The sequence below is a fragment of the Heptranchias perlo genome, chromosome 5 (genome assembly GCF_035084215.1).
Source record: "Heptranchias perlo isolate sHepPer1 chromosome 5, sHepPer1.hap1, whole genome shotgun sequence".
In the NCBI taxonomy this organism is placed as follows: Eukaryota; Metazoa; Chordata; class Chondrichthyes; order Hexanchiformes; family Hexanchidae; genus Heptranchias; species Heptranchias perlo.
Window position 1 is genome coordinate 6,073,322 of NC_090329.1, and position 24,489 is coordinate 6,097,810.

The window sequence follows — 24,489 nt, forward strand, 5'->3', positions numbered from 1 at the left end:
CTAACATTTCTCAATGTTGATTGTTGTGATCATGTAACAAAACTCACACTCATCAGCTACAAAGCAACCATGACGAAACTGCTGTATCCCTGTGCACTGTCCTTCCATCCCTTTAATTTTTTCTTCATTTAGTAAAAAATAAAAAATACTAAATTACTTACCCATTGTTTAAATAGAATACTACCTAGGTCTCAGATAGTACACTGAAACAAGTCATGTGCCGAAACACACTTACAACTTTGTCAGATCTAGTTATTGTTTAAATATGGTAGCATGCCTATGTACAATCTTCTACTTTCAGTTTCATATGAGTATTTTCAAGTTAGAAATCTATACCCTTTTATTCCAACTAGTTGCATACTGGCTCCTTATATTTTACCACATCCTTGGGTGCTGCATTCATGCTCATCGTAAAAAAGATATAAAACCTCGTGATATGAATTAAGTGGTGGGAAAATACTGTATGCCTTTCAATTTTCAACATCCTGCTTTGACCATCAGAAAGGATACCTATTGTTAAAATATACCCGTGATCTCGAAATGCATGACTCCAAGCATACCTTTTAGGGAGCATTAAGTTGGGGATGTAATCTTAACAAATCTTTGGGAGTACTAAAGGACACAAGTAAGGGCAGGAAAAGGATATGCGATATAAATAAAATGTATCTATTAGATATTAAAAAGTGATGACTAAATTTAACATAGTTATGCCCATTTTATAGGCCTAAAATGGTCACATCAATAACCAATTTAGTAGCACAGAGGCCCATGCCTGATCTGCATGGGAGTTTTGGTCACTGCTAAATAGGTTGGGGCCCTTTTTAGGTGGAAATAAGCACAGGCGCCTCATTTCAGACCAGGACTCCTAAAGTCAAATGTGCACAAGCTGCGACTGGCATTTCTGGTCTTGAGCAGGCTAACCAGAGGTCCTTAAAGGGATCGCTGGCGGTTGCTCAAAAATATTGAAATGTTTTAGCATTTCATGAAGTCAGAAGGAGCAGGAATGCTCCTCCTAGCTCCATAAAACTAGGGCTTCTATCGGCCAGCCCTCGCCCCCACTCCTGATCACATCCCCCCCAACTTTGCGTGGGCCAAAATTTGTAAGGCCCTGACAGCAAGCTGCATTGGGTCACCTCATTTGCACCTGCATCTCACCTGATTTATTCTGATGACGGCTGTGGACGAATTTACTTCGGTCCTCTCCGTTTCAGCGGGCCTTTGCTGCGCACCACTAGAATCGTGCCCAATTTGGGGCACTAAGGAATTTAGGCCCCAATATATGACATTTCCTGTAGCCGCTGTGTTGGTCACATTATGTGACCCATTAAATGCAGTTACTATGACAGTCCACTGTACCAAGACTGAACGTCTCCATCAAGGCAGTTTGAATAAGATGATGGAATTTATTTAAAAGTAACCTTTGCTCTCTCTGACTTTCCCATTGGTTTGCAGCAATTAGGTTTGAAAAGCACTGGAAATTTCTATGCAGGACAAGAATTCAGTTTCTAATGTGCTTGGCACTCCCCACGCTTGTATAGTTGTGTCTGATTGCTGCATACAGTCTTTCTATTATGGCTGAAGATAAATGCCTGTGAAAAGTAATCTTTACTGCCTGTCGCCTCTGTACCCCCACAGAACAGTGAAAACAACAGTCTTAAGGGACATGTAAATTGACACGCAGTGAATTTACCCCACCCTGGCCCACCACCAGAAACACTCCCAGACTAGCAGCATTCAAAGACTGAAGCGTGGGCTGACCAGAAAAAGCCATTCAAAACTCTCAAATTGCAAACCCCTTACTGGAAGAATTGGGCCTCGATATTAACACGTCCACGATGGGGGGGGGGGTTAAAAAATTAAATACGCAGAATGTGACCCCAACCTGCCACGCATGCACCTGTCGCCATTTTTACGGTGGCGGATAGCAGGGTGTCTTAATTAGCATATTTAAATCGGGCTCCCACAGTGCAATTGGGAGCCCAATTTGAAATTTACTGCTGCTACACGAGTTTCCCAGGGGTCAAGGAAACTTGGCAGCGAAACAGAGGTGGGAGCTGCCGGCTTCACAAGGTAAGTGCCTCTTTCAGCACTCCTTGTGGGCCATGAGGAGCAGGAGTGCTCCCCCGACCCCTCAAAGTAGCCTCTGGCCACCCCCCTCCTGATCGCAGGCTTCTTCCCTCCCCCACTCCTTGCTGGGGACAATCTCCACACATCCCCAGCTGCGACCTCCTGCCGCTGATGTTCCTTCTTGTCCGTCGGCGGTCCATTTGGCCGGCTGCTGGGCGGGAGACGAACCTACAAGATGTTAGTGAGGTCTGCGTTCCCGGCCTTGTCGGGTTCTTCGGCCTTTTCAGCCTCACCCTTCCCATAAATATCGGGACCTTGATGTCTGAGAAGCTGCACAAAGAACGTAAAATTCAAAATGTAATCCTAACCAACAAAGTTCCCCCTCCCCAACCCCCTAACTAAATTCTGGTCCACTACCCAGCTGAGCAGCATGCACGTCCCTGCAAATCATCCCTCCCTGAAGAGCACAGGTTCCAAACTGGATTGTGTGAGAAGGACGCTCGCTGTAACTCACTGACAGGTGTAGTATGTATTTGCTCCATTGGTGGCGTTGTTGCCTTCTACTCAACTCTCTCAGGCTGATTCCTGACTCTGTTCTCAGGCATCCCTTGCAAACAGTTCCAGTTTACGGGCATTTTCAATACTCCTAAGTTTAAATATGTTTAGTTCAGTTAAAACTAAGAGTAGTTTTCCCTCTGGCCTGTACCTCTGTGCAGCATAAATTTCTTTTTGAAAGTGCTCTTGAGCCTTGGGGTCCCCACTGCCAGAGAGAAATAAATAAATAGCAGCCAATCTTTGGAGAGGGTGTGGAGGAGATTTACTAGAATGATACCAGGGATGAGGCACTTCAGTTATGTGGAGGGACTAGTGAAGCTGGAATTGACCTCCTACGAGAAGATTAAGGGGAGATTTAAAAGAGATGTTCAAAATTATGAAGGAGTTTGATAGAATAGATGGGGAGAAACTGTTTCTACTGGCAGGAGGGTCAGTAACCAGAGGGCACCAATTTAAGATAATTGACAAAAGAACCAGAGGCAAGATGAGGAGAATTTGTTTTATGCAGTGAGTTGTTATGATCTGGAATGCACTCCCTGAAAGGGTGGTGGAAACAGATACAATAGTAACTTTCAAAAGAAAATTGGAAATACTTTTGAAAAATAAAAAATTTGTAGGGCTATGGGGAAAGAGCAGAGGAGTGGACTAATTGGATAGCACTTTCAAAGAACATAGGTAGAACATTCAGCCCCATGAGCCTGTTCCGCCATTTGATTAGATCATGGCTGATATGTATCTTAACTCCATCTACCCCGCCTTCATAGAATCATAGAAAATCTATGGCACAGAAGGTGGCCATTCAGCCCATCGTGTCCATGCTGGCTGAAAATGAGCAGCCCAGCCTAATCCCACTTTCCAGCACTTGGTCTGTAGCCTTGTAGGTCACGGCTCTTCAGGTGCACATCCAAGTACTTTTAAAATGAGTTGAGGGTTTCTGCCTCTACCACCCTTTCAGGCAGTGAGTTCCAGACCCCCACCACCCTCTCCTCTCTAATCCTTCTACCAATTACATTAAATCTATGCAACCTGGTCACTGACCCCTCTGCTAAGGGAAATAGGTCCTTCCTATCCACTCTAGGCCCCTCATAATTTTATATACCTCAATTATGGATTATGCCTTTGGTCCGTAACCCTTAATACCCATGCCTAACAAAAATCTATCAATCTCAGTATTGAAATTTTCAATTGACCTAGCCTCAACAGCTCTTTGGGGGAAAGATTCCCTTTACCCTTTGCATGGAGAAATGCTTTCTGACATCACCCTAAACAGCCTAGCTCTAATTTTAAGGTTATGCCCCCTTGATCTAGACTCTCCCACAGGAGGAAATAACCTCTCTATCTACCCTACTAAATCCTTTAATCATCTTAAACACTTCAATTAGACCACCCCTTAATCTCCTATATTCAAGGGACTACAAGCCTAGTTTATGCAACCCCAATCATACCTTAACACTTTTAGCCCCGGTATCATTCTGGTGAATCTGCACTGCACCCCCTCCAAGCACAAGCACGATGGGCCGAAGAGCCTCCTTTTGAGCTGTGAGATTCTACGATAAGTCGGTGCCCCACCCCGGCACTGCTTCAAAATCTGTTGAAAGGTTCTCTGCCCCGAGATCTGCAGCTTTGTGACATTTTTGTGTCCCTGCATCGAATTCCTCATCAGCCCTTGAGTCCCAGTGATGTTTAGAGGGAATAGATAAATAGAAACTTGTCTTAGCCTCAAAAATTACTTAATTACCCGGTGCTCTGCACTGTTCTGTAAAGTTTATTTTGACCTGCTTGGATTTCATGTTGCTGCTTGCTTGGTGTCATCTTAAATTAATAATTGCATCCCTACTCATGGGTCCTCAGTGTTTGCACAAAAACTTGTATTTTACCTCCTCCACGGCAGCCCAATGATTCATTATTCCTTGTTCCACCCCCCAAACAACCCAAGCACAGACCCATTCTAGTTCTCTGTGTGGAGGATTGTTCTTCCTTCACCCAGCTCGCATCCCCAACCAGAGGAGAGGCGAGCCCTACAGTTTTCCTGTCATACTGTCCGGGAAATTCCTCGGATCTGCTCACGCTTCGCTGCCATCACTTTGCCAGAAGTGCAGTGGAAACCCCGTTTTTAAACGCAAACTGAGTTTCTGCCGGACTTCCGGCAAAGTAACGGCAGTAAAGGGGAGCAGATCTGAGGATTTTCCCATCTAGGGATTTCTGCTGGTAAAGAAGCAGAATTGAAACAGCTAAAATGACAAAACTGCAGAGTTATTTTGAGTTACCAGCTAAATCTACACGAATATTAATTATGCAAAAATACTGTTCTTAGAAAGAGGGGGGCATGAATCTCCGAAGGGGGGCTCAGCAAAAGTAGTTTGGGAACCTCTGCTTTAGAGCATCAACATCTACCTAGCAATCTTCTCCCCTCCCCCCTGCAATGTACCCCACCCATTGATAGGGTTGCCAACTCTGGTTGGGGGAATTCCTGAAATTTTGATCACATGATATCCTGACCAAGTGATATCTGATCACATAACTTTTACAAATGTTATTGCATTTATCTTATAAAGGTTGGGTCCCCAGTAGTTGCATATTTTTGCTTGTGGTTTTGAGTCAGCAGCTGTTGTGCGAGAAGTTCCAAGAGTTCCGTGAGCAGGGGTAGAGGGAAACCGAAGGTGGAGGAACGATATACAGAGGGGAAATCAGAGGTGGGAGGAACCTTGATTCCACCAATAACTAATGGTAACTCACTGAAATTGCACTGATAACTAATAGTATTACTGGTAACGCTCAGATTCCTCTCATAACCAACAGTAATACACTAACTCACTGATTGTTGATATGTAACATAGTAATAGGTGTAATGCCCCGTTATCCTACCTGTAACTAGTAGTAATTCTAAAACCTGCCGATATTTACCCTGAAACAATAGTCAGAAATCCCCTGCACTGCACAAGGTGTGGTCAGGAGTTGATGCCACTTTTAATAGGCCCGATCTCTCTCCCGATCTCCTTGGACTCAGGTTCCGTGTGAAGGTGACAACTCTGAACTGTGAACCTCAGTCAGAACTGATCTGTACTTGGACTTCACACGTCAAAACCGGGTGGTACGGACCGACCTGAACCAAACTGAGAGATCACACAAAGGGCAGCAGGCTCAGTGTTTGGGGCACTTCTTATATGGCACATTGTTTAAAGTCAGCTCAGCACCAACATTTCTAAACCACTCCCTGGGCTCAGTCTCAATAAAGGAGAGTTTTCATAAACATATAGAAATTACATAACAGGAGGAGGCCATTTGGTCCTCAGTGCTGGCCCCCTCTCCTGTAACCCCATTCCCCCCAGATTCTTTTATATTCCTCCTTGTCAAATATTTATCCCATTTTCTTTTAAAATAAGATTTAGTCTCTACCTCAATAGTCACATTCGGTGAAGGATCCCACGGTCTAATAACCCTCAGTTCAAGAACCTTACTCCTCGCTTTTCCCTTGGTTCTTCCAGTGCGAATCCGTGATTTCTGTTCCCTAGTTACCCAACGGAAAAAATCTTTCACTATTTATCCACAGTAAGGTCCTCAGATTTCACTTACCCCGTTACTGGCTGCTCCTCAGTGCCACTCCCACTCACCATGTTGATGCTGCTGCTCCTGCAGGAAATACTGGTCTCCACCCCCACCCCCACCACATTTCCCCCCAACTTCTTGAACCCCAATCCCCCAACCCCAGTCCCCTTCTCTCCCCCGATCTCCCATTCCCTTGTCTCGCTCTCTCCCCCGAGCTTCCATTCCCTAGTCTTCCTCTCTCCCCCGATCTCCCGTTCCCTTGTCTCGCTCTCTCCCCCGAGCTTCCGTTCCTTTGTCTCGCTCTCTCCCCCGAGCTTCCATTCCCTAGTCTTCCTCTCTCCCCCGAGCTTCCATTCCCTAGTCTTCCTCTCTCCCCCGAGCTTCCATTCCCTAGTCTTCCTCTCTCCCCCGAGCTTCCATTCCCTAGTCTTCCTCTCTCCCCCGAGCTTCCATTCCCTAGTCTTCCTCTCTCCCCCGAGCTTCCATTCCCTAGTCTTCCTCTCTCCCCCGAGCTTCCATTCCCTAGTCTCCCTCTCCCTCCGAGCCCCCATTCCCCAGTCTGCATTTCCCCCCAAACCCCCATTCCCTAGTTTCTATCTGTCCCCCCAAGCTGTCATTCAGCAGTCTGCATCTCTCTCCCCGAGCTCCCATTCCTCAGTCTTTGTCTCTTCCCCCCCTCCCCCCGAGCCCCCATTCTCCTTCTCTTCCTTCCCCCCCCCCCCCCCCCCACCTCCCGACCGGACAGCCACCCCCTCATCTGGAGAGCTTCCTCCACCCCACCTGTTCCCCTCCTCTTCCCCCTCTCCTCTCCGTGTCTGTCTTCCCCATCCTGCTTTCCTCTTCCATTCCTCTCCCCCTATGCTCTCCCCCACCTCTCCTTTCTCTCCTGCTCCATCTCCTATTTGCCTCCTCCCCCCTGCCTGGGTTCAGTTATTCCCCTGCCGAATATTGTACTTGCTCTTGATTCCTCTTCTGCAATGCCGCGATGATCAACTCGTACTCTGAAAATATCTTAGCACACTCCCTTGGTGGCTCAGGAAGTTTATCCAGTGAACAGCTGAACCATGCAGATCATAAAGGTCCCATGTTTGATCTGCAGTCTGTGCTGAGTTAACTGATCTCAACTGGGGCAGCAGCATCAGTACAACAACTGGCTTCAGCACCTCTGGGTTTGAAGTAGGAGGAATATCTACCAAGAATCCTATTCCTGATCATTATCCAGCAACACCTGCTGGAAGTGTGCTTGTGTGAGTATCTGATGGGGACAGAATGAGGCTCAAATGTGCTATTGTCCACAATCTAACACCTTGCTTCGACTTACCATTTAGGCTCACACGTGAAGAGAGTCTACTTGGACAACTACCCAGAGGTAGTGCCTGTGGAATTTTACCCCAGAAAAGAGTCAACACTTTCAGGGGGAAAAAAACTGGCAAGGAAAATACAAACAAGAAAATATCTTGGCAAGATAAATGTTACACAGGATATAGATTTGGTTATTAATACAAGTAAAAAATAATTTCTTTACTCAAGGAAACTTTTTCTTTTAGAAAATAAATGATACCAAAAATTTTGATGTGGTAGAGGATAAGCCAGACATTCTTCAAGTCCAAATTGAGCCCAACCGAAGTCAGGCATGCAACCAGCTTGCTCAACCAAAGTGAAAGATTACAATTCATCAAAAGTATTTGCATAGTGAGAACAGCGTGACTGAAATGTTTCAATATTGGTTCTACTCTTCTATATGGAATAATTCAAAAAAGCATTGACATAATGCCATCTCTTCCCAATGTATCACTGTGTACATGTTTTCACCGTTGAGTGTACAGCCATCAAGTTTCTCTAGCATTCTTTTTTTAAGATTTTGTACTTTATAACTGTCAAATTTACGTCCCCATCACACCATCTAAATACCCAACCATTCACTCCTAACAGAGCATAACCTATATAACTAACAGAAAACTAATATTTCAACCCTCTGGATACTTGGGCCCCGATATTTAGTTGGGCCACGAAGAGTGGGTGGGAGGATTCCAGACGAGAAACTCGGAAGTATGGTTTTCTCAGACGTTCTCCAGAATTTTCTCAACAGGTTTCCTATGCGACAGCCAGCTGGATTGACAGATTGCTGCCTGTCGGGCGGGAAAGCAGACAGAGAGCGGATGCCAGGAGGGAGATCGCTACAATGGCTGGAAGGTGGGTAAATGTTTCATAGTTTCATAGTATGATACAACACAGAAGAAGGCCTTTAAGTCCATCGTGCCTGTGGCGGCTCTTTGAAAAAGCTATCCCATTAGTCCCACTCCCCTGCTCTTTCCCCATAGCCCTGTAATTTTTTTTCCCTTCAAGTATTTATCCAATTCTATTTAGTCAGTTTTTGGAAGTTTTTTTTAAAATCTGCTTCCACCACCCTTTCAGGTAGTGCATTCCAGAACATTACAACACACTGCATAAAAAATGTTTCCTCATGTCGCCTCTGGTTCTTTCGCCAATCACTTTCAATCTATGTCTTCTGGTTACCGATCCTTCTGACACTGGAAACACTTCTCCTTATTTACTCTCTCAAAACCGTTCATGACTTTGAACACTCTATCGAATCTCCTCTTAACCGACTCTGTTCTAAGGAGATCAACCCCAGCTTCTGTCGTCTCTCCACATAACTGAAGTCCCTCATCCCTGGTACCATTCTAGTAAATCTCTTCTGCACCCCCTCTAAGACCTTGACATTTTTACTAAAGTGTGGTGCCCAGAATTGAACACACTATTCCAGCTGAGGCCTAACCAGAGTTTTATAAAGGTTTAGCATAACTTACTTGCTTTTGTACTCTATGCCTATATTAATAAAGCCCAGGATCTCAAATGCTTTTTAACAGCCTTCTCAACCTGTCCTGCCACCTTCAAAGATTTGTGTATGTGCACCCCCAGGTCTCTCTGTTCCTGAACCCCCTTTAAAATTGTGCCATTTAGTTTATATTGCCTCTCCTCGTTCTTCCTACCAAAATGTATCACTTCACACTTCTCTGCGTTAAAATTAATCTGCCATGTGTCTGCCCGTTTCAACAGTCTGTCTATGTCCTCCTGAAGTCTGTTACTATCCTCCACATTGTTTACTACATTTCCAATTTTCGTGTCATTTGCAAATTTTGAAATTATACCCTGTATACCCAAGTCCAAGTCATTTATATCAAACAGAGCAGTGGTCCTTCTGCTGACCCCTGGGGAACACCACTGAATACTTCCCTCCAGTCTGAAAAATGTCCATTCACCACTACTTTCTGCTTTCTGTCCCCAGCCCATTTTGTATCCACACTGCCACTATCCCTTTAAATCCCATGGGATTCAATTTTGCTAACATGTGGTAATTTATCAAATGCCTTTTGAAAGTCCATATACACAACATGAACCGCACTACCCTCATCAACCTTCTCTGTTACCTTTATAAACACTGGTTCGGCCACAACTGGAGTATTGTGTCCAATTCAGGGCATTGCACTTTAGGAAGGATTTGAAGGCCTTAGAGAGGCTGCAGAAAAGATTTTACTAGAATGGTTCCAGGAATGAGGGACTTCAGTTACGTGGATAGACTGGAGAAGCTGGGGTCATTCTCTTTAGAGCAGCGAAGGTTAAGAGGAGATTTGATAGAAGTGTTCAAAATCATAAAGGGTTTATCTAAAGTAAATAAAGAGAAACTGTTCCCATTGGCGAAAGAGTCGAGAACCAGAGGACACAGATTTAAGGTGATTGGCAAAAGTACTAAAGGTGACATGAGGAAAAACCTTTTTTACACAGCGAGTAGTTATGATCTGGAATGCGCTGTCTGAAAGGGTGGAGGAAGCAAATTCAATCGTGGCTTTCAGAAAGAAATTGTATGAATACTTGAAAGGAAACATTTGCAGGGCTACGAGGGAAGAGCAGGGGAAGGGGACTAACTGGATTGTTCTTACAAAGAGCCAGCACGGGCTCGAGGGGTCGAATGCCTCCTTCTGTGCTGTAACCATTCTATGATTCTGTGATAAATTAGTCAAACACAATTTTCCTTGCACAAATCTGTGCTGATATTAATTTATCAGTCCATCCTTTCCCAAGAGCCAATCAATTTTGTTCTGGATTATTGTCTCTAAAAGTTTCCCCACCACCAACGTTACACTGACTGGACTGTAATTGCCGGGTTTATTACTCTCCCCTTTTTTGAACAGGGGTGTAACATTTGCAATCCTCCTGAACTCTGTCACCACCCCTATATCTAAGAAGGATTGGAAGATTGTAGCCAGTGCATCTGCAATTTCTACCCTTAGTTCCCTCAGGAACCAAGGATGCATCCCATCTGGAACGGATGACTTTTCTACTTTGAATACTGCCAATCTTTTAAGTACCTCCTCTTTACCTATTTTTATCCTATCCAATATCACTACGACCTCCTCCTTTACTGCTAGTAGTTTCCTCTTCTCTAGTGAAGACCAAATGTGAAGTATTCATTTAGTACCTCAGCCATACTCTGCTGCCACAAGATGATCTTTTTGTCCCCAAACGGCCCCACCCTTGCTTTGACTACCCTTTTACTATTATTTTTTATAGAAGACTTTTGGGTTCCCTTTAATCTATTCTGATACTCTCTCCTTGCCCCTCTTACTCCCTTTTCTAGATCTTCTCTGTACTTCCTGAATTCAGCTTGATTCTCTACTGTATTATGAACCTTACATTCGACATAAGCCTCCTTTTTCTGTTTCATTTTAATCTCTATATCTTTAGTCATCCAGGGAGCTCCAGCTTTGGGTGCCCTTCCTTTCTCCCTCATGGAAATGTGTGTACTCTGTACCCAAACCTTCTCCTCCTTGAAGGCCTCCCTTCTGCAGACATGATAACAATAAACGGGTAGTAAGAGGGGAGGGGCCGATTAGGGACTATAAAGGAGATCTGCTCATGAAGGCAATGGGCATGGCTGAGGTATTAAATGAGTACTTTGCATCTGCCTTTACCAAAGAAGAAGATGCAGTCAGAGTCTCGGTAAAGGAAGATATAGTTAAGATACTGGATGGGCTAAAAATTGATAAAGAAGAGGTACAAGAAAGGCTGGCTGTACTTAAAATAAATAAGCTACCTGGTCCGGATGGGATGCATCCTAGGTTGCTGAGGGAAGTAAGGAAGGAAATTGCGGAGGTATTGGCCATAATCTTCCAAACATCCTTAGATACGGGGGTGGTGCCAGAGGACTGGAGAATTGCAAGTGTTACACCCTTGTTCAAAAAAGGGTGTAAAAGATAAACCCACCAACTATAGGCCAGTCAGTTTAACCTCGGTGGTGGGGAAACTTTTGGAAACGATAATCCGAGACAGAATTAACAGTCACTTGGACAGAGGTGGATTAATTAGGGAAAGCCAGCACGGATTTGTTAAAGGCAAATCACGTTTAACCAACTTGATAGAGTTTTTTGATGAGGTAACAGAGAGGGTAGATGAGGGCAATGCAGTTGATGTGGTGTATATGGATTTTCAAAAAGCGTTTGATAAAGTGCCACATGGTAGGTTTGCTATTAAGATTGCGGCCCATGGAATAAAGGGAGCAGTAGCAACATGGATACAGAATTGGCTTAATGACAGGAAACAGAGAGTAGTGGTGAGCGGTTGTTTATTGGACTGGAGGGAGGTGTACAGTGGTGTTCCCCAGGGATCAGTGCTGGGACCACTACTTTTCTTGATACATATTAATGAGTTGGACTTGGGAGTACAGGGCACAATTTCAAAATTTGCGAATGACACAAAACTTGGAAGTGTAGTGAACAGTGAGGAGGATAGTGATAGACTTCAAGAGGATTTAGACACTCTGGTGGCTTGGGCGGACATGTGGCAAACGAAGTTTAAATCGGAAAAATGCGAGGTGATGCATTTAGGTAGGAAAAATGAGAAGAGGCAATATAAACTAGAGGGCACAATTCTAAAAGGGGTGGAGGAACAGAGGGATCTGGGGGTGTATGTGCATAAATCGTTGAAGGTGGCAGGGCAGGTTGAGAAAGTGGTTAAAAAAGCATAAGGGGTCCTGGGCTTTATAAATAGAGCCTTACAATACAAAAGCAAGGAAGTCATGATGAACCTTTATAAAACACTGGTTCGGCCACAGCTGGAGTATTGTGTCCCGTTCTGGGCACCGCACTTCAGGAAGGATGTGAAGGCCTTAGAGAGGGTGCAGAGGAGATTTTCTAGAATGATTCCAGTGGATAGACTGGAGAGGCTGGGGATGTTCTCCTTGGAACTGAAAAGGTTGAGAGGAGATTTGATTGAGATGTTCAAAATCATGAAGGGTCTAGACAGAGTAGATCGAGAGAAACTGTTCCCGTTGGCGGAAGGGTCAAGAACCAGAGGGCATAGATTTAAGGTGATAGGCAAAAGAACCAAAGGTGATATGAGGAAAAACTTTTTTACACAGCGAGTGGTTAGGATCTGGAATGCACTGCCCGAGGGAGTGGTGGAGGCAGATTCAATCATGGCCTTCAAAAGGGAACTGGATAAGTACTTGAAACGAAAGAATGTGCAGGGCTACGGGGATAGGGCGGGCAGTGGGGCTAGCTGGATTGCTCATGCATAGAGCCGGCGCGAACTTGATGGGCCAAATGGCCTCCTTCCATGCTGTACCCTTCTATGCTTCCTTCTATGATTGTCCAATTACTGTTTTGCCTACCAATTTTTGATTCCAATGCACCAGGGCAAGATCTCTTTTTAACTCACTGAAATTAACCCTCCTCCAGTTAAGCATTTTTATGTTTGATTGTTCCTTGTGCTTTTCCATAACTATTCTAAATCTAATGTTGTTGTGATCACTGTTCCCCAAATGCTCCCCCACTGAAACATGCTGCACCTGCCCCACTTCATTCCCCAGAACTAGATCCAACACTGCTTTCTTCCTGGTTGGGCTGGAAACACACTTCCAGAAAATTCTCTTGGATACATTTCAGGAATTCCTCCCCCTCTTTGCCTTTCACACTGTTAGTGTCCCAGTCTATAGTTCTTGCATCTTTCTGTAATTTGCCTGCAAATTTGCTCCTCTGTCTCCTTCCCACTATTTAGTGGCCTATAGTATACACCCAGTAGCGTAATAGTTCCTCTATTGTTCCTTAATTCTAACCAAATAGATTCTGTCTTTGATCCCTCAACGACATCATCCCGTTCCAGTGCTATAATAGTTTAAATGATCAATATTGCCAACCCCCCTCCTTTCTTTCCCGAGTACCTTGTAGCCAGGAATATTAAGTACCCAATCCTCCCCTTCTTTGAGCCAGGTCTCTGTCATTGTCACTGTATCACAGTCCCATGTGGCGACTTATGCCTGCAGCTCACCAACCTTATTTACCACACTACGTGCATTTACGCACATGCACTCCAATCTCATCTTAGACTGCCTCGCATTTGCCCCATTTGATCCCTCCTATTTCTGAACTATTTTTATTCTAGTGCTGTTTGTCTCTCCCAGTCTTCTAGGCACCTTGTTTCTCCTCTCTGTTTCATTCTGGTGCCCACCCCCTGTCAAATTAGTTTAAACCCTCCCCCACAGCACTGGTTAACCTCCCCACGAGGACATTGGTCCTAGCTCTGATGAGGTGCAACCCGTCCATCTTGAACAGATCCCTGCTGCCCCAGAAATCTGAAGCCCTCCCTCCTGCACTATTCCTCCAGCCATGCATTAACCTGTCTTATCCTGCTATTCCTATACTGCTATGTTCACTAGCACATGGCACTAGGAGTAGTCCAGAGATTACTACCTTTGATGTTCTGCTTTTTAACTTCCTCCCTAGCTCCTGAAACTCTTGACTGAGGACTGCAGGACCTCAACCATTTTCCTTCCTATGTCATTGGTTCCCACTCGGACCACAACTTCTGGCTGTTCCCCTTCCCCCCTCAAAATGTCCTGCATGCTCTCAATGATGTCCTTTACCCTTACACCAGGGAGGCAACACACCATGCGGGACTCACATCGGCGGTTGCAGAAACGCCTGTCTATCCCCCTGAGTATCGGATCCCCTATGACCACTGCATTCCTACACTTCGCTGTGCTCCCCGTGCAGTCCCCACAGTGCCATGCTCCTTTGAGGTGTCGTCACCCTCACCAGTACTCAATACTGAAAACCAGTTAGTGAGCAATGCACTCTCGGAAGATTCCTGCACTGCCTGCCTCTTTCTACCCTGTCAGGATTGACTGTCCTGAGCTCTCTGCGGCTGTGGGGTGACCACCTCCTGGTACATACTATCCAGGAAATTCTCAGCCTCCCTCTGAGCTTGAGGTTGAGCAGCCAGAGGCACTTGGTGCACACGTGGTCACCCAGGACACCTGAAGTGTCCTGGAGTTCAGACATGGCACAGGATTTCAGCTGTCCCTGCATTCTATTTAGAGTCTACTTCTATTAAATATATGTATGCTTTATTTTTTATCATATGTTTTATCTTAGTACCCCTTTGACTCCTATTTATTATTTCTTTAATGTTTATGTATACCAGTAATTTAATATAATTTCGGAGCCCTTTAGTGTTAGTATCCCCTACTTAGTTTATTTTATCCTCTTAGATATTTATCACGTAATTATTTATTTATTTATTTATTTAGCCTTTTTCAGATAGCTATTTCTTAATCAATGATAACTAACTGCAATTAATATTATTATAGAGTGCATACTAAATTGACTTACCTTAGCTTTCATGGGCTCCTCCGTTACGTCAACTGTGACATCACTTTTGCCCATTTTCTCAGTTTGTTTTCCCTGCTTTCCCAGCATCCTGCTACTGCTCTGCCGTGCTCTGGTTTAATTACTTGGGGCCGTTCCCAATGTGCTCCACCCTCACCCAATGTTCTGCTACTGCTCTGCCGTGCTCTGGTTTAATTACTTGGGGCCGTTCCCAATGTTGTGCTCCACCCTCACCCAACGTTCTGCTACTGCTCTGCCGTGCTCTGGTTTAATTACTTGGGGCCGTTCCCAATGTTGTGCTCCGCCCTCACCCAACGTTCTGCTACTGCTCTGCCGTGCTCCGGTTTAATTACTTGGGGCCGTTCCCAATGTTGTGCTCCGCCCTCACCCAACGTTCTGCTACTGTTCTGCCGTGCTCCGGTTTAATTACTTGAGGCCGTTCCCAATGTTGTGCTCCACCCTCACCCAACGTTCTGCTACTGCTCTGCCGTGCTCTGGTTTAATTACTTGAGGCCGTTCCCAATGTTGTGCTCCACCCTCACCCAACGTTCTGCTACTGCTCTGCCGTGCTCTGGTTTAATTACTTGGGGCCGTTCCCAATGTTGTGCTCCGCCCTCACCCAACGTTCTGCTACTGCTCTGCCGTGCTCTGGTTTAATTACTTGGGGCCGTTCCCAATGTTGTGCTCCGCCCTCACCCAACGTTCTGCTACTGCTCTGCCGTGCTCTGGTTTAATTACTTGGGGCCGTTCCCAATGTGCTCCACCCTCACCCAACGTTCTGCTACTGCTCTGCCGTGCTCCGGTTTAATTACTTGGGGCCGTTCCCAATGTTGTGCTCCGCCCTCACCCAACGTTCTGCTACTGCTCTGCCATGCTCCGGTTTAATTACTTGGGGCCGCTCCCATGGTGCTCCATGCTTAACCGATGCTCTCGAATTATAATTATATTTGTACAGTTAGGGGTGTGTCTCGGACACCGGGTGTTGGGGGGGTGTTGAAGGTCTGTTAAAATCAATTTTAAAAGACCTAAGTAACGTCTTATGATTACGTTAATTGCTCCGATAACTACCTGCCCACCTGCACTAATTAGAGACCCGACTCCAGTGATTAGGTTACTCGCACACATCCAAACGTGCCTCCGTTAAACGGCGGTTGCGGTTGCACTGGAAAATTTGTTTATTTTAACTTCTCCCAACCCACCTATTCTTGGGAGTTAAAATTTCCCCCTTGGACTCAGCTTATTCTAATCTTATCCTTTTTTAAATCCCAGCCTAAAATATAGTTTTACAAATAGGTTGTATTTTGCTCTGATTCATTGGGTTTGCCTGCTGTATATTTTGACAGGTTTGGTACAATTTCTGATTCCTTATAAATGGGAGTAGTGTTATTGCCAGTGATAAGCTGCTTTTCCATCTGACAGGAGTCCTACAGATACATTGCTGGCAAAGTGTCAATTTTCCCTCTTTCACAAACACTTGCTGTCTCTCACGCATTGACAGATGCGTCAACAAATCTCCTCAGTGGGACAGGTCCAGATGGGCAACTTGTTTTGTGCAAAATAAAAAATAAACTACCTGCTGTATACCAGTAACAATGATGCTACATGTGTCACCTTTCCATGTTAAAATTTTGCATCTAGTTGTAAGGAAAAATTAGAGCATTTGGGGAGGGCGTAGAAGTTAGAAATGTCCGATTACCAGTCGGTAAAATTATCCATATCTTTTGTAGTTTAGTAAAAATAATGTTTCTGAGGAGGCATTATGAATGCTCTTTGAGGAGTCAGAGATTTCATCAGGATGTGTAAAATTACATTTTTGTTTGCTTTGAATCAGTGTAATGTTAACATTAAAGTTCAATTTGTTGAAAGAAAGCCAACATAGTTTTCTTTTTTCACTGATACAGAAATACCACAATAATATTAATTTGCATGATTCCCAACAGGGTTAAGAAATGATTTCAAAAAGTTAGTTTAAAAAAGACACCCTCAAGCGAAGAGATGAAGGCTGATTGGTTAAAGAGGATATTCACTTCTTGACTTACTTCAATTTTTTTAACTTTTACAAAATAATAAATAGGCTATGGGCTCTAGTGCAGTATTATAGCTCTAGCATAATACCATTTTTTTTTATGGCTTTGGTTTTCAAACTTTTCTGTGCGGGGGATCCCCTGCAAATATTGGGCCAAATTTTGCTGAATAAATAACGGCATCTGAACGATGCAAGCAGTTATTAATGTGCAAATCAGCCAGCAACTTGTAACGAGGAAGAGATATCCCGTGAATTGTGAATCGCCACAAGTTGCTGGCCGATTTGCGCCGCTCCACCGTTAGCCTTAACGCGCTTAACCTCCCCAAGATTTTCATGAAGTTGCTGTATTTGCACGTTAATTGCCCATTAAATTCGTCACAGAAAGTTAAGTCTAGCAATCAACAGCGTAAATACCCTTTTAACGCTGTAATAATTGTTAATGACTGCCAATCAACCTCTGTTACCCAGAAAGTGAACAATTAATTATAAGTGTGGAGACTCATTCCTTCAGGTTGTGAATTGTTTTAGGAGATTTTAAAAATGTCAAATTTTAAATTTTTTTTCTTACTTTTCCTTTCTGTCTTTTTTTTTCCTCTCTCTCAATCCAATCTTTCTGTACCTGATTTGACATTGAATTCACCCACTCTAATTCACCCTCCTTCCTCTGTTTATTTCTCAATCCTTAAATCTCATTGGTTATGGCTATCGCATCTTTGAAAGTAGATAAATCGCCAGGCCCAGATGAAATGTATTCCAGGCTGCTAAGAGAAGCAAGGGAGGAAATGGTGGAGGCTCTGACCATCATTTTCCAATCCTCCCTGGCTATAGGCGTGGTGCTGAAGGATTGGAGGACTGCCACCGTTGTACTGTTGTTTAAAAAGGGAGAAAGAGATAGACCGAGTAATTATAAGCCAATCAGTCTAACCTCAGTGGTGGGCAAATAATTGGAATCGATTCTGATTGACAGCATAAATCGTCATTTAGAAAGGCACAGGTTAATCGAAGACAGTCAGCTTAGATTTGTTAAGGGAAGGTTGTGTCTGACTAATTTGATTGAATTTTTTGGGCAGGTAACAAGGAGGGTCGATGTGGGTAATGCGTTTGATGTAGTGTACATGGATTTTAGCAAGGCTTTGACAAGGTCCCACATGGCAGACTGGCCAAAAAAGTAAAAGCCCATGGGATCCAAGGGAAAGTGGCTAGTTGGATCCAAAATTGGCTTAGTGGCAGGGAGCAAAGGGTAATGGTTGATGGGTGTTTTTGCTTGAAGGCTGTTTCCAGTGGGGTCACGCAAGGCTCAGTACTAGGTCCCTTGCTTTTTGTGATATATATTAATGATTTGGACTTGAATGTGGGGGGCTTGATCAAGAAGTTTGCAGATGATACAAAAATTGGTCGTGTGGTTGATGGTGAGGAGGAAAGCTGTTGACTGCAGGAAGATATCAATGGACTGGAAAGGTGGGCAGAAAAGTGGCAAATGGAATTCAATCCATAGAAGTGTGAGGTCATGCATTTGGGGAGGGCAAACAAAGCAAGGGAGTACACAATAAATGGGAGGTGTAGAGGAACAAAGGGACCTTGGAGTGCATGTCCACAGATCCCTGAAGTTAGCAGGAAAGGTAGATAAGTTGGTTAAAAAGACATATGGGATATTTTCCTTTATTAGCCGAGGCATAGAATATAAGAGCAGGGAGGTTATGCCAGAACTGTATAAAACCTTGGTTAAGCCACAGCTTGAGTACTGCGTACAGTTCTGGTCACCACATTACAGGAAGGATGTGATTGCACGAGAGAGGATACATAGGAGATTTGAGAGTGTTGCCAGGGCTGGAGAATTTTAGCTATGAAAAAAAGATTGGATAGGCTGGGGTTGTTTTCTTTGGAACAAAGGAGGCTGAGGGGAGATTTAATTGAGGTGTATAAAATTATGACGGGACTAGATAGAGTGGATCGGGAGGACCTACTTCCCTTAGCAGAGTAGTCAGTGACCAAAGAGCTTAGATTTAAAGTAATTGGTAGAAGGATTAAACAGGAGCTGAGGAGAAATTTTTTCACCCAGAGGGTGGAGGGGGTCTGGAACTCACTGCCTGAAAGGGTGGTAGAGGCAGAAACCCTCAACTCATTTAAAAAGTACTTGGATGTGCACCTGAAGTGCCGTAACCTACAGGGCTACGGACCAAGAGCTGGAAAGCGGGATTAGGCTGGATAGCTCTATTTCGGCCGGCATGGACACGATGGGCTGAATGGCCTACTTCTGTGCCGTAACTTTCTATGATTCTATGGAGATACATGGTTTGTCCCTTCGTTCACCAAAGTCCCAGATGCCCTGTTTCCCTCGCTGCGCCATTATCAGCTCGCACTTCCAGAAAAGTTGTTGGCAAAAAATATTAATGTGCATAAACGAGTCTAACCAATGGGGCAAACCGTGAGTTTCGCCCACTGATACACTCTTGGGGCCCCTGTAATAACTGCCAAAATACAGTGTCAGCAATCCAAAAGAAAACAGTGCTATCATTGCAAAAAAGTTGATTAGTATACAGCAACAGAAATAACATGCTAGTATCGGAAAATTCAGAAATTTGATGGCAGATGGACATCTGATGACTTCAAAGAGCCCTTGAGATCCCCATGCAGACCCTCCAGGGTCTGGGGATCCTAATTTGAAAACCTATGTTTTATGGAACTACTTTAGGCTTCACGGTTTGCAATATGTGACTAGTTTGTACGCTACTTCTCTCACGCCTAGAATTTTCAATTGAAATTTGAATTGAATCCTGGACAAGATGGGTATAATTCCATCCAACACTCTCTTTTATCTCTTGAGTAACTCTTCATTGCCAAGTAACTCTTATGAGAAAACCAGATAGATTCTCTTCAGCTTCCTGATTGAGAGAAAACAGCCATTGGCTATGCAACTGTTAAAGTATGGATAATATACCAGTGACATTTTGGGTCAGAGAAATTAGTCCAAGTTGTAGAAATTCAAGAAATGAATAGATAAGATCACACAAACTCTCCTAAGCAGACAAGAAAAATGTAGAAACTATTGATAAGACACAACAGAGCAAGGATTAACTAACTGGAAGAATACTGTTCCATTCAGCTGATCTGAGTAGTCCTCAGGTCTAGGATGCTGCTTCTCAATGGACTGCAGAAACAGAGGATTTCTAATACCTTTGATTTAAGAAATCTGAATATTGTACTAAATTGGACAATCACCCTTGGTACTGTATTTTAGTATGGCCTTGTTTGTAATACTAATTTCTTGGGAGCACTTCTGTACTCATGTAACTTAATGTTTGCAGCACAAACTTACCTGGAGGCTAAGATAGTGACTCCAAAACAGAGTTTTTGAAGTAGGCTGGTCCTGGAACTGTGCCTGCTATTAAAAATTTCCAGAGGCCAACAATAATTCTTTAATATATTGATTTATAAAATGTTGTTAGTATTAGTATGTGTAGAATTTGGTTCATTAAGTCTTTCTCCCTCAGTCCATATGAGTCAGCATAAACATATGTGGTTAACATTTATTTAAAAGCTTATACAAGAACTATTTTCCTTTTCCTAATGTCAGCATGACTTAGCACGATTATATCAGGATCACTACGTCATTTGTAGTAATAATTCAGTAACCAAAACAGCCTTGTATGTTGTTTTCTTTTATTTCAGATGAGCAAAGCTGATTTGATTTGGATTTCCAATAGCCGTCTGCAATCCAGAAATAATTCCAGAGTGGTGCGGATAAAAGCACTGCCCACCTTGTAAGGTTTTATTCTTTTGTTGAAGAGGATATCCTCCAGATACAGCTGGAGTGAATCACACCAGGTTATGCTTTGTGGAGGTCACAAAGAGCCAAACTTCTTTTAAGATGTTGGCGTACAGCAATATCATGTGAATTCAAGTGAAGTCATGTGCAGTACAGAAGGGCTGCAGAGGTGTGACAGCATCCCTTGTTTATATCAATGCCCTCTTTTTAAAAAAGGAAAGTACAGTACTCTCATATGCATCTCCCACAATACCTGAGCATTTAGCAATATGGGAACATAGGAACAGGAGTAGGTCATTCAGCCCCTCGATCCTGTTCCGCCATTCAATTAGATCATGGCTGATCTGTATTTTAGCTCCATCTACCTGCCTTGGTTCCGTAACCCTTAATACCCTTGCCTAAAAAAATCTGTCAATCTCAGTTTTGAAATTTTCAATTGACCTAGCCTCAACAGCTATTGGGGGAAGAATGTTTGAGATTTCCACCACCCTTTGTGTGAAGAAATGCTTTCTGACATCACTCCTGAATGGCCTAGCTCTAATTTTAAGGTTATGCCCCTTTGTTCTGGACTCTCCCACCAGAGGAAATATCTACCCTATCAAATCCTTTAATCATCTTAAACGCCGCAATTAGATCACCCCTTAATCTTCTATATTCAAGGGAATACAAGCCTAGTCTATGCAACCTGTCCTCATAATTTAACCCTTTTAGCACCGGTATCATTCTGGTAAATCTACACTGCACCCCCTCCAAGGCCAGTGAGGGGCCTCCAATGCTTTCCTGAAGTGCAGTGCCCAGAACTGATTGCAGTACTCCAGATGTGGTCCAACCAGAGCTCTGTACAGTTGTAACATAACTTCCACCCCTTTGTATTCCAGCTCTCTCGAGATAAAGGCCAACATTCCATTAGCCTTTTAAATTATTTTTTGTACCTACCCACTAGCTTTTAGTGATTTCTGTACTTTCTCTGCTCATCCACAGTTCCTAGCTTCTCGCCATTTAGAAAATACTCTGATCTATCTTTCTTAGGTCCAAAGTGGATGACCTCACACTTTCCCACATTGAACTCTATCAACCTCAGTTCTGTCCACTCATTTAATCTATCATTATCACTTTGCAACTTTCTGCTTCCATCTATACTATTTACTGTGTCATCTAACTTAGCGGCATCAGCAAACTTGGATATTTTGTTCCTCCATCTAAGTCATAAATATAATGAAAAGCTGAGGCCCCAGTACAGATCCCTGGGGGACACCACTCGTCACATCCTGCCAATGTGAGTACATACCCATTATCCCTATTCTCTGTCTCCCACCTGCTAACCAATTCCCTATCCAAGCCAATAGGTTGCCTCCAACTCCATGCCATAAAATCAGACATTGGTGATTGTCCACCAGAAGATTCTCCCATTTAAACCAGACTTTATTACTTATAAATTAATTTCTGGAACATTTAATTTTTTATTAATAACTATGTTTGAACTATGGCCCATACTCACCATATGTTGTTTGAGCTGTCTTGCATCGCTCATTAACGTTACATCTTGGCTTACATCTTGAAAGTTCAACTGAACAAGAACAAAGTTATAAATTAGAAGTACAACCTCCAAAATATACCAATTCAATAAATGATCAGAAAGAAAGCTAAACATTTTAGTTCTGTGACTGGCTCCCTGTTAACATTTTTTAAAATGTCTCTAAAAGTATCATAATGCAGGAGAAAAACACATGAGAAGGTGCTTCAGCTCTGAGTACTCTTTAAATTTTATCCACAGCAATATTTGTAGAAAGAGAAATACAGAGACAATGATGAAAATGTATAAGGCAGTGGGAAAGAGAGGGAAAAAGTGGGAGACACAGAAGGCATAGGGAAAGAGGGAGCTAGAAAGAATTACAGTGTGGGAGAGAAACCAAGATAGGAAAAAAATCTTTAAAAATTTGTTTTTGAACAACACCAAAGGAGATCAACCAGTACATATCTTTGACCGTACCTGTTGTGATGAAATAAAACATAAAAGCAAAAAGAATTTATAAAAATGAAAACATAACTTGTTGGTCACCTTACCCACTGATATATTCAGCAGCTGAGAGAAAGCTGCAATGAGCACAATCTTTTATAACAGTAACTGCTGAATATATGAAGGTTAGTCAAGAATCAGAATATGTTACCAGTAAAATGCAAATGAGAATGAATGATAGAATAATAGAAATTAGCTGTTTACTTACTGTAAATAAGAAACCAGGTAATGAATTGTGTTAAATACCATCTTTTCATCTCTCACACATATACAAAAATCTATAGTGGTTGAATGAAGGTTTCCTTTCTCTATTATAAGTCTAAAACCCAAAAAAGAAAATCCTACAAGTCTTTGACATATTGTGGCCCATACACTAAGTTACCATCATTTGGTCTTGCACAAAGCTATGTTTATGGCTAGTTTTCCCCTAAATTGCTCTAGAATTAGTCCGATTACCATGCTTTTTCCCCATAGCCCTGTAATTTTTTTCCAATTCCCTTTTGAAAGTTACTGTTGAATCTGCTTCCACCACCCTTTCAGGCAGTGCATTCCAGATCATAACAACTCGCTGCGTAAAAAAAAAAGTTTCCTCATGTTGCCTCTGGCTCTTTTGCCAATCACCTTAATTCTATGTCCTCTAGTTACTGACCTTTCTGCCATTGGAAACAGTTTCTCCTTATTTACTCTATTAAAACCATTCATGATCTTGAACACCTCTATGAAATCTCCTCTTAACCTTCTCTGCTCTAAGGAGAACAACCCCAGCTTCTCCAGTATCTCCACATAACTGAAGTCCCTCATCCCTATTAAATCTCTTCTGCACCCTCTCTAAGGCCTTGACATCCTTCCTAAAGTGTGGAACCCAAAATGAACACAGAACTCCAGCTGAGGCCTAACTGGTGTTTTATAAATTGTAAACAATTTTACAACACCAAGTTATAGTCCAACGATTTTATTTTTAATCCCACAAGCTTTCGGGGGCTTTCCCCTTCCTCAGGCGTGTTTTATAAAGGTTTAGCATAACTTCCTTGTTTTTGTACTCTATGGGAGTGATTTTAAACCCAAGAACGGGTGGGTTGGGGGCGGGTGGGAGTTGAAAATAATTGTTTTTTTGGGTCACAACCACAAAATTTTTGGACTTTGCATTCCCAGTGGGAAGCCTGTACTTTTACGTGCCGACGTTAAACCTGGAAATAAAGCTGGGTTGCGGTCGCGACCCAAAAAACAACTATTTTCAACTCCCACCTGCCCCAGCCCACCCGTTCTTAGGGTTTAAAGCCCAGGATCCCATGTGCTTTTTTAACAGCCTTCTCTACTTGTCCTGACACCATTCTTGGCCTTATTATCTCCAGTGGGACTTTCACATCTCCTCCTCAATAAAAACTGTCTCCAACAAGTTTGGTTTCCTTTTTCACACCAAAAACATATCCCTCAACGACTCATAACTCTCTATAAAGCTCAAATCTGTCCAGACCCTCTCCAGATATGGCAGATCTTTTAACTTCTCACACACTCAAAGACAAGGTGCAAGAAACAGCTTGTCAGAAAATCTGTTGTGATCATTCTCTATTCTCGCCATTCTTTCTATTTTACTAATATTACTGTGATCACTGCTTTCCTTCTTAACCTTTCTAAACTGCAAATGTGCCAGTTCTACTCTTCCAAGTGCAGCAGGACAAGAAGGCATAGGTCCAAAGTTGTAATGGACAAATTTGGACCAGATTCCAGGAAGTTTTTCTTGATCCAGAAGGTGGTCAACAGCTTAAACAGGTGTGAGGGTGGTAGTCGAGGCTATTCATTTAATAGCGATATGATACTGCTGATATTCCAGAGCGGTCTTTCTTCA

The 24,489-nt window shown here is 43.2% G+C and overlaps 1 protein-coding gene across 8 annotated transcripts in view; it reads right to left on the reverse strand.

Annotated features, from left to right (window-relative positions):
• The window catches only part of eloal (elongin A, like), a 118,791-nt gene that overhangs the window by 93,221 nt on the left and 1,081 nt on the right, over window positions 1–24,489 (reverse strand). For 4 of the 8 annotated variants that reach the window (XM_067983986.1, XM_067983981.1, XM_067983979.1 and 1 more), the window contains exons 2-3: window positions 22,125–22,193; window positions 6,019–6,130 (exon numbers count right to left, since the gene is read on the reverse strand). In XM_067983986.1, coding sequence (XP_067840087.1) covers window positions 6,019–6,130; window positions 22,125–22,150 — 138 coding nt within the window. In that variant the 5' untranslated portion in view covers window positions 22,151–22,193. Of the gene's footprint in view, window positions 1–6,018; window positions 6,131–22,124; window positions 22,194–22,690; window positions 22,742–24,489 lie in introns of those variants that run through there. The other 4 variants (XM_067983987.1, XM_067983984.1, XM_067983980.1 and 1 more) reach the window with 3 other exon arrangements.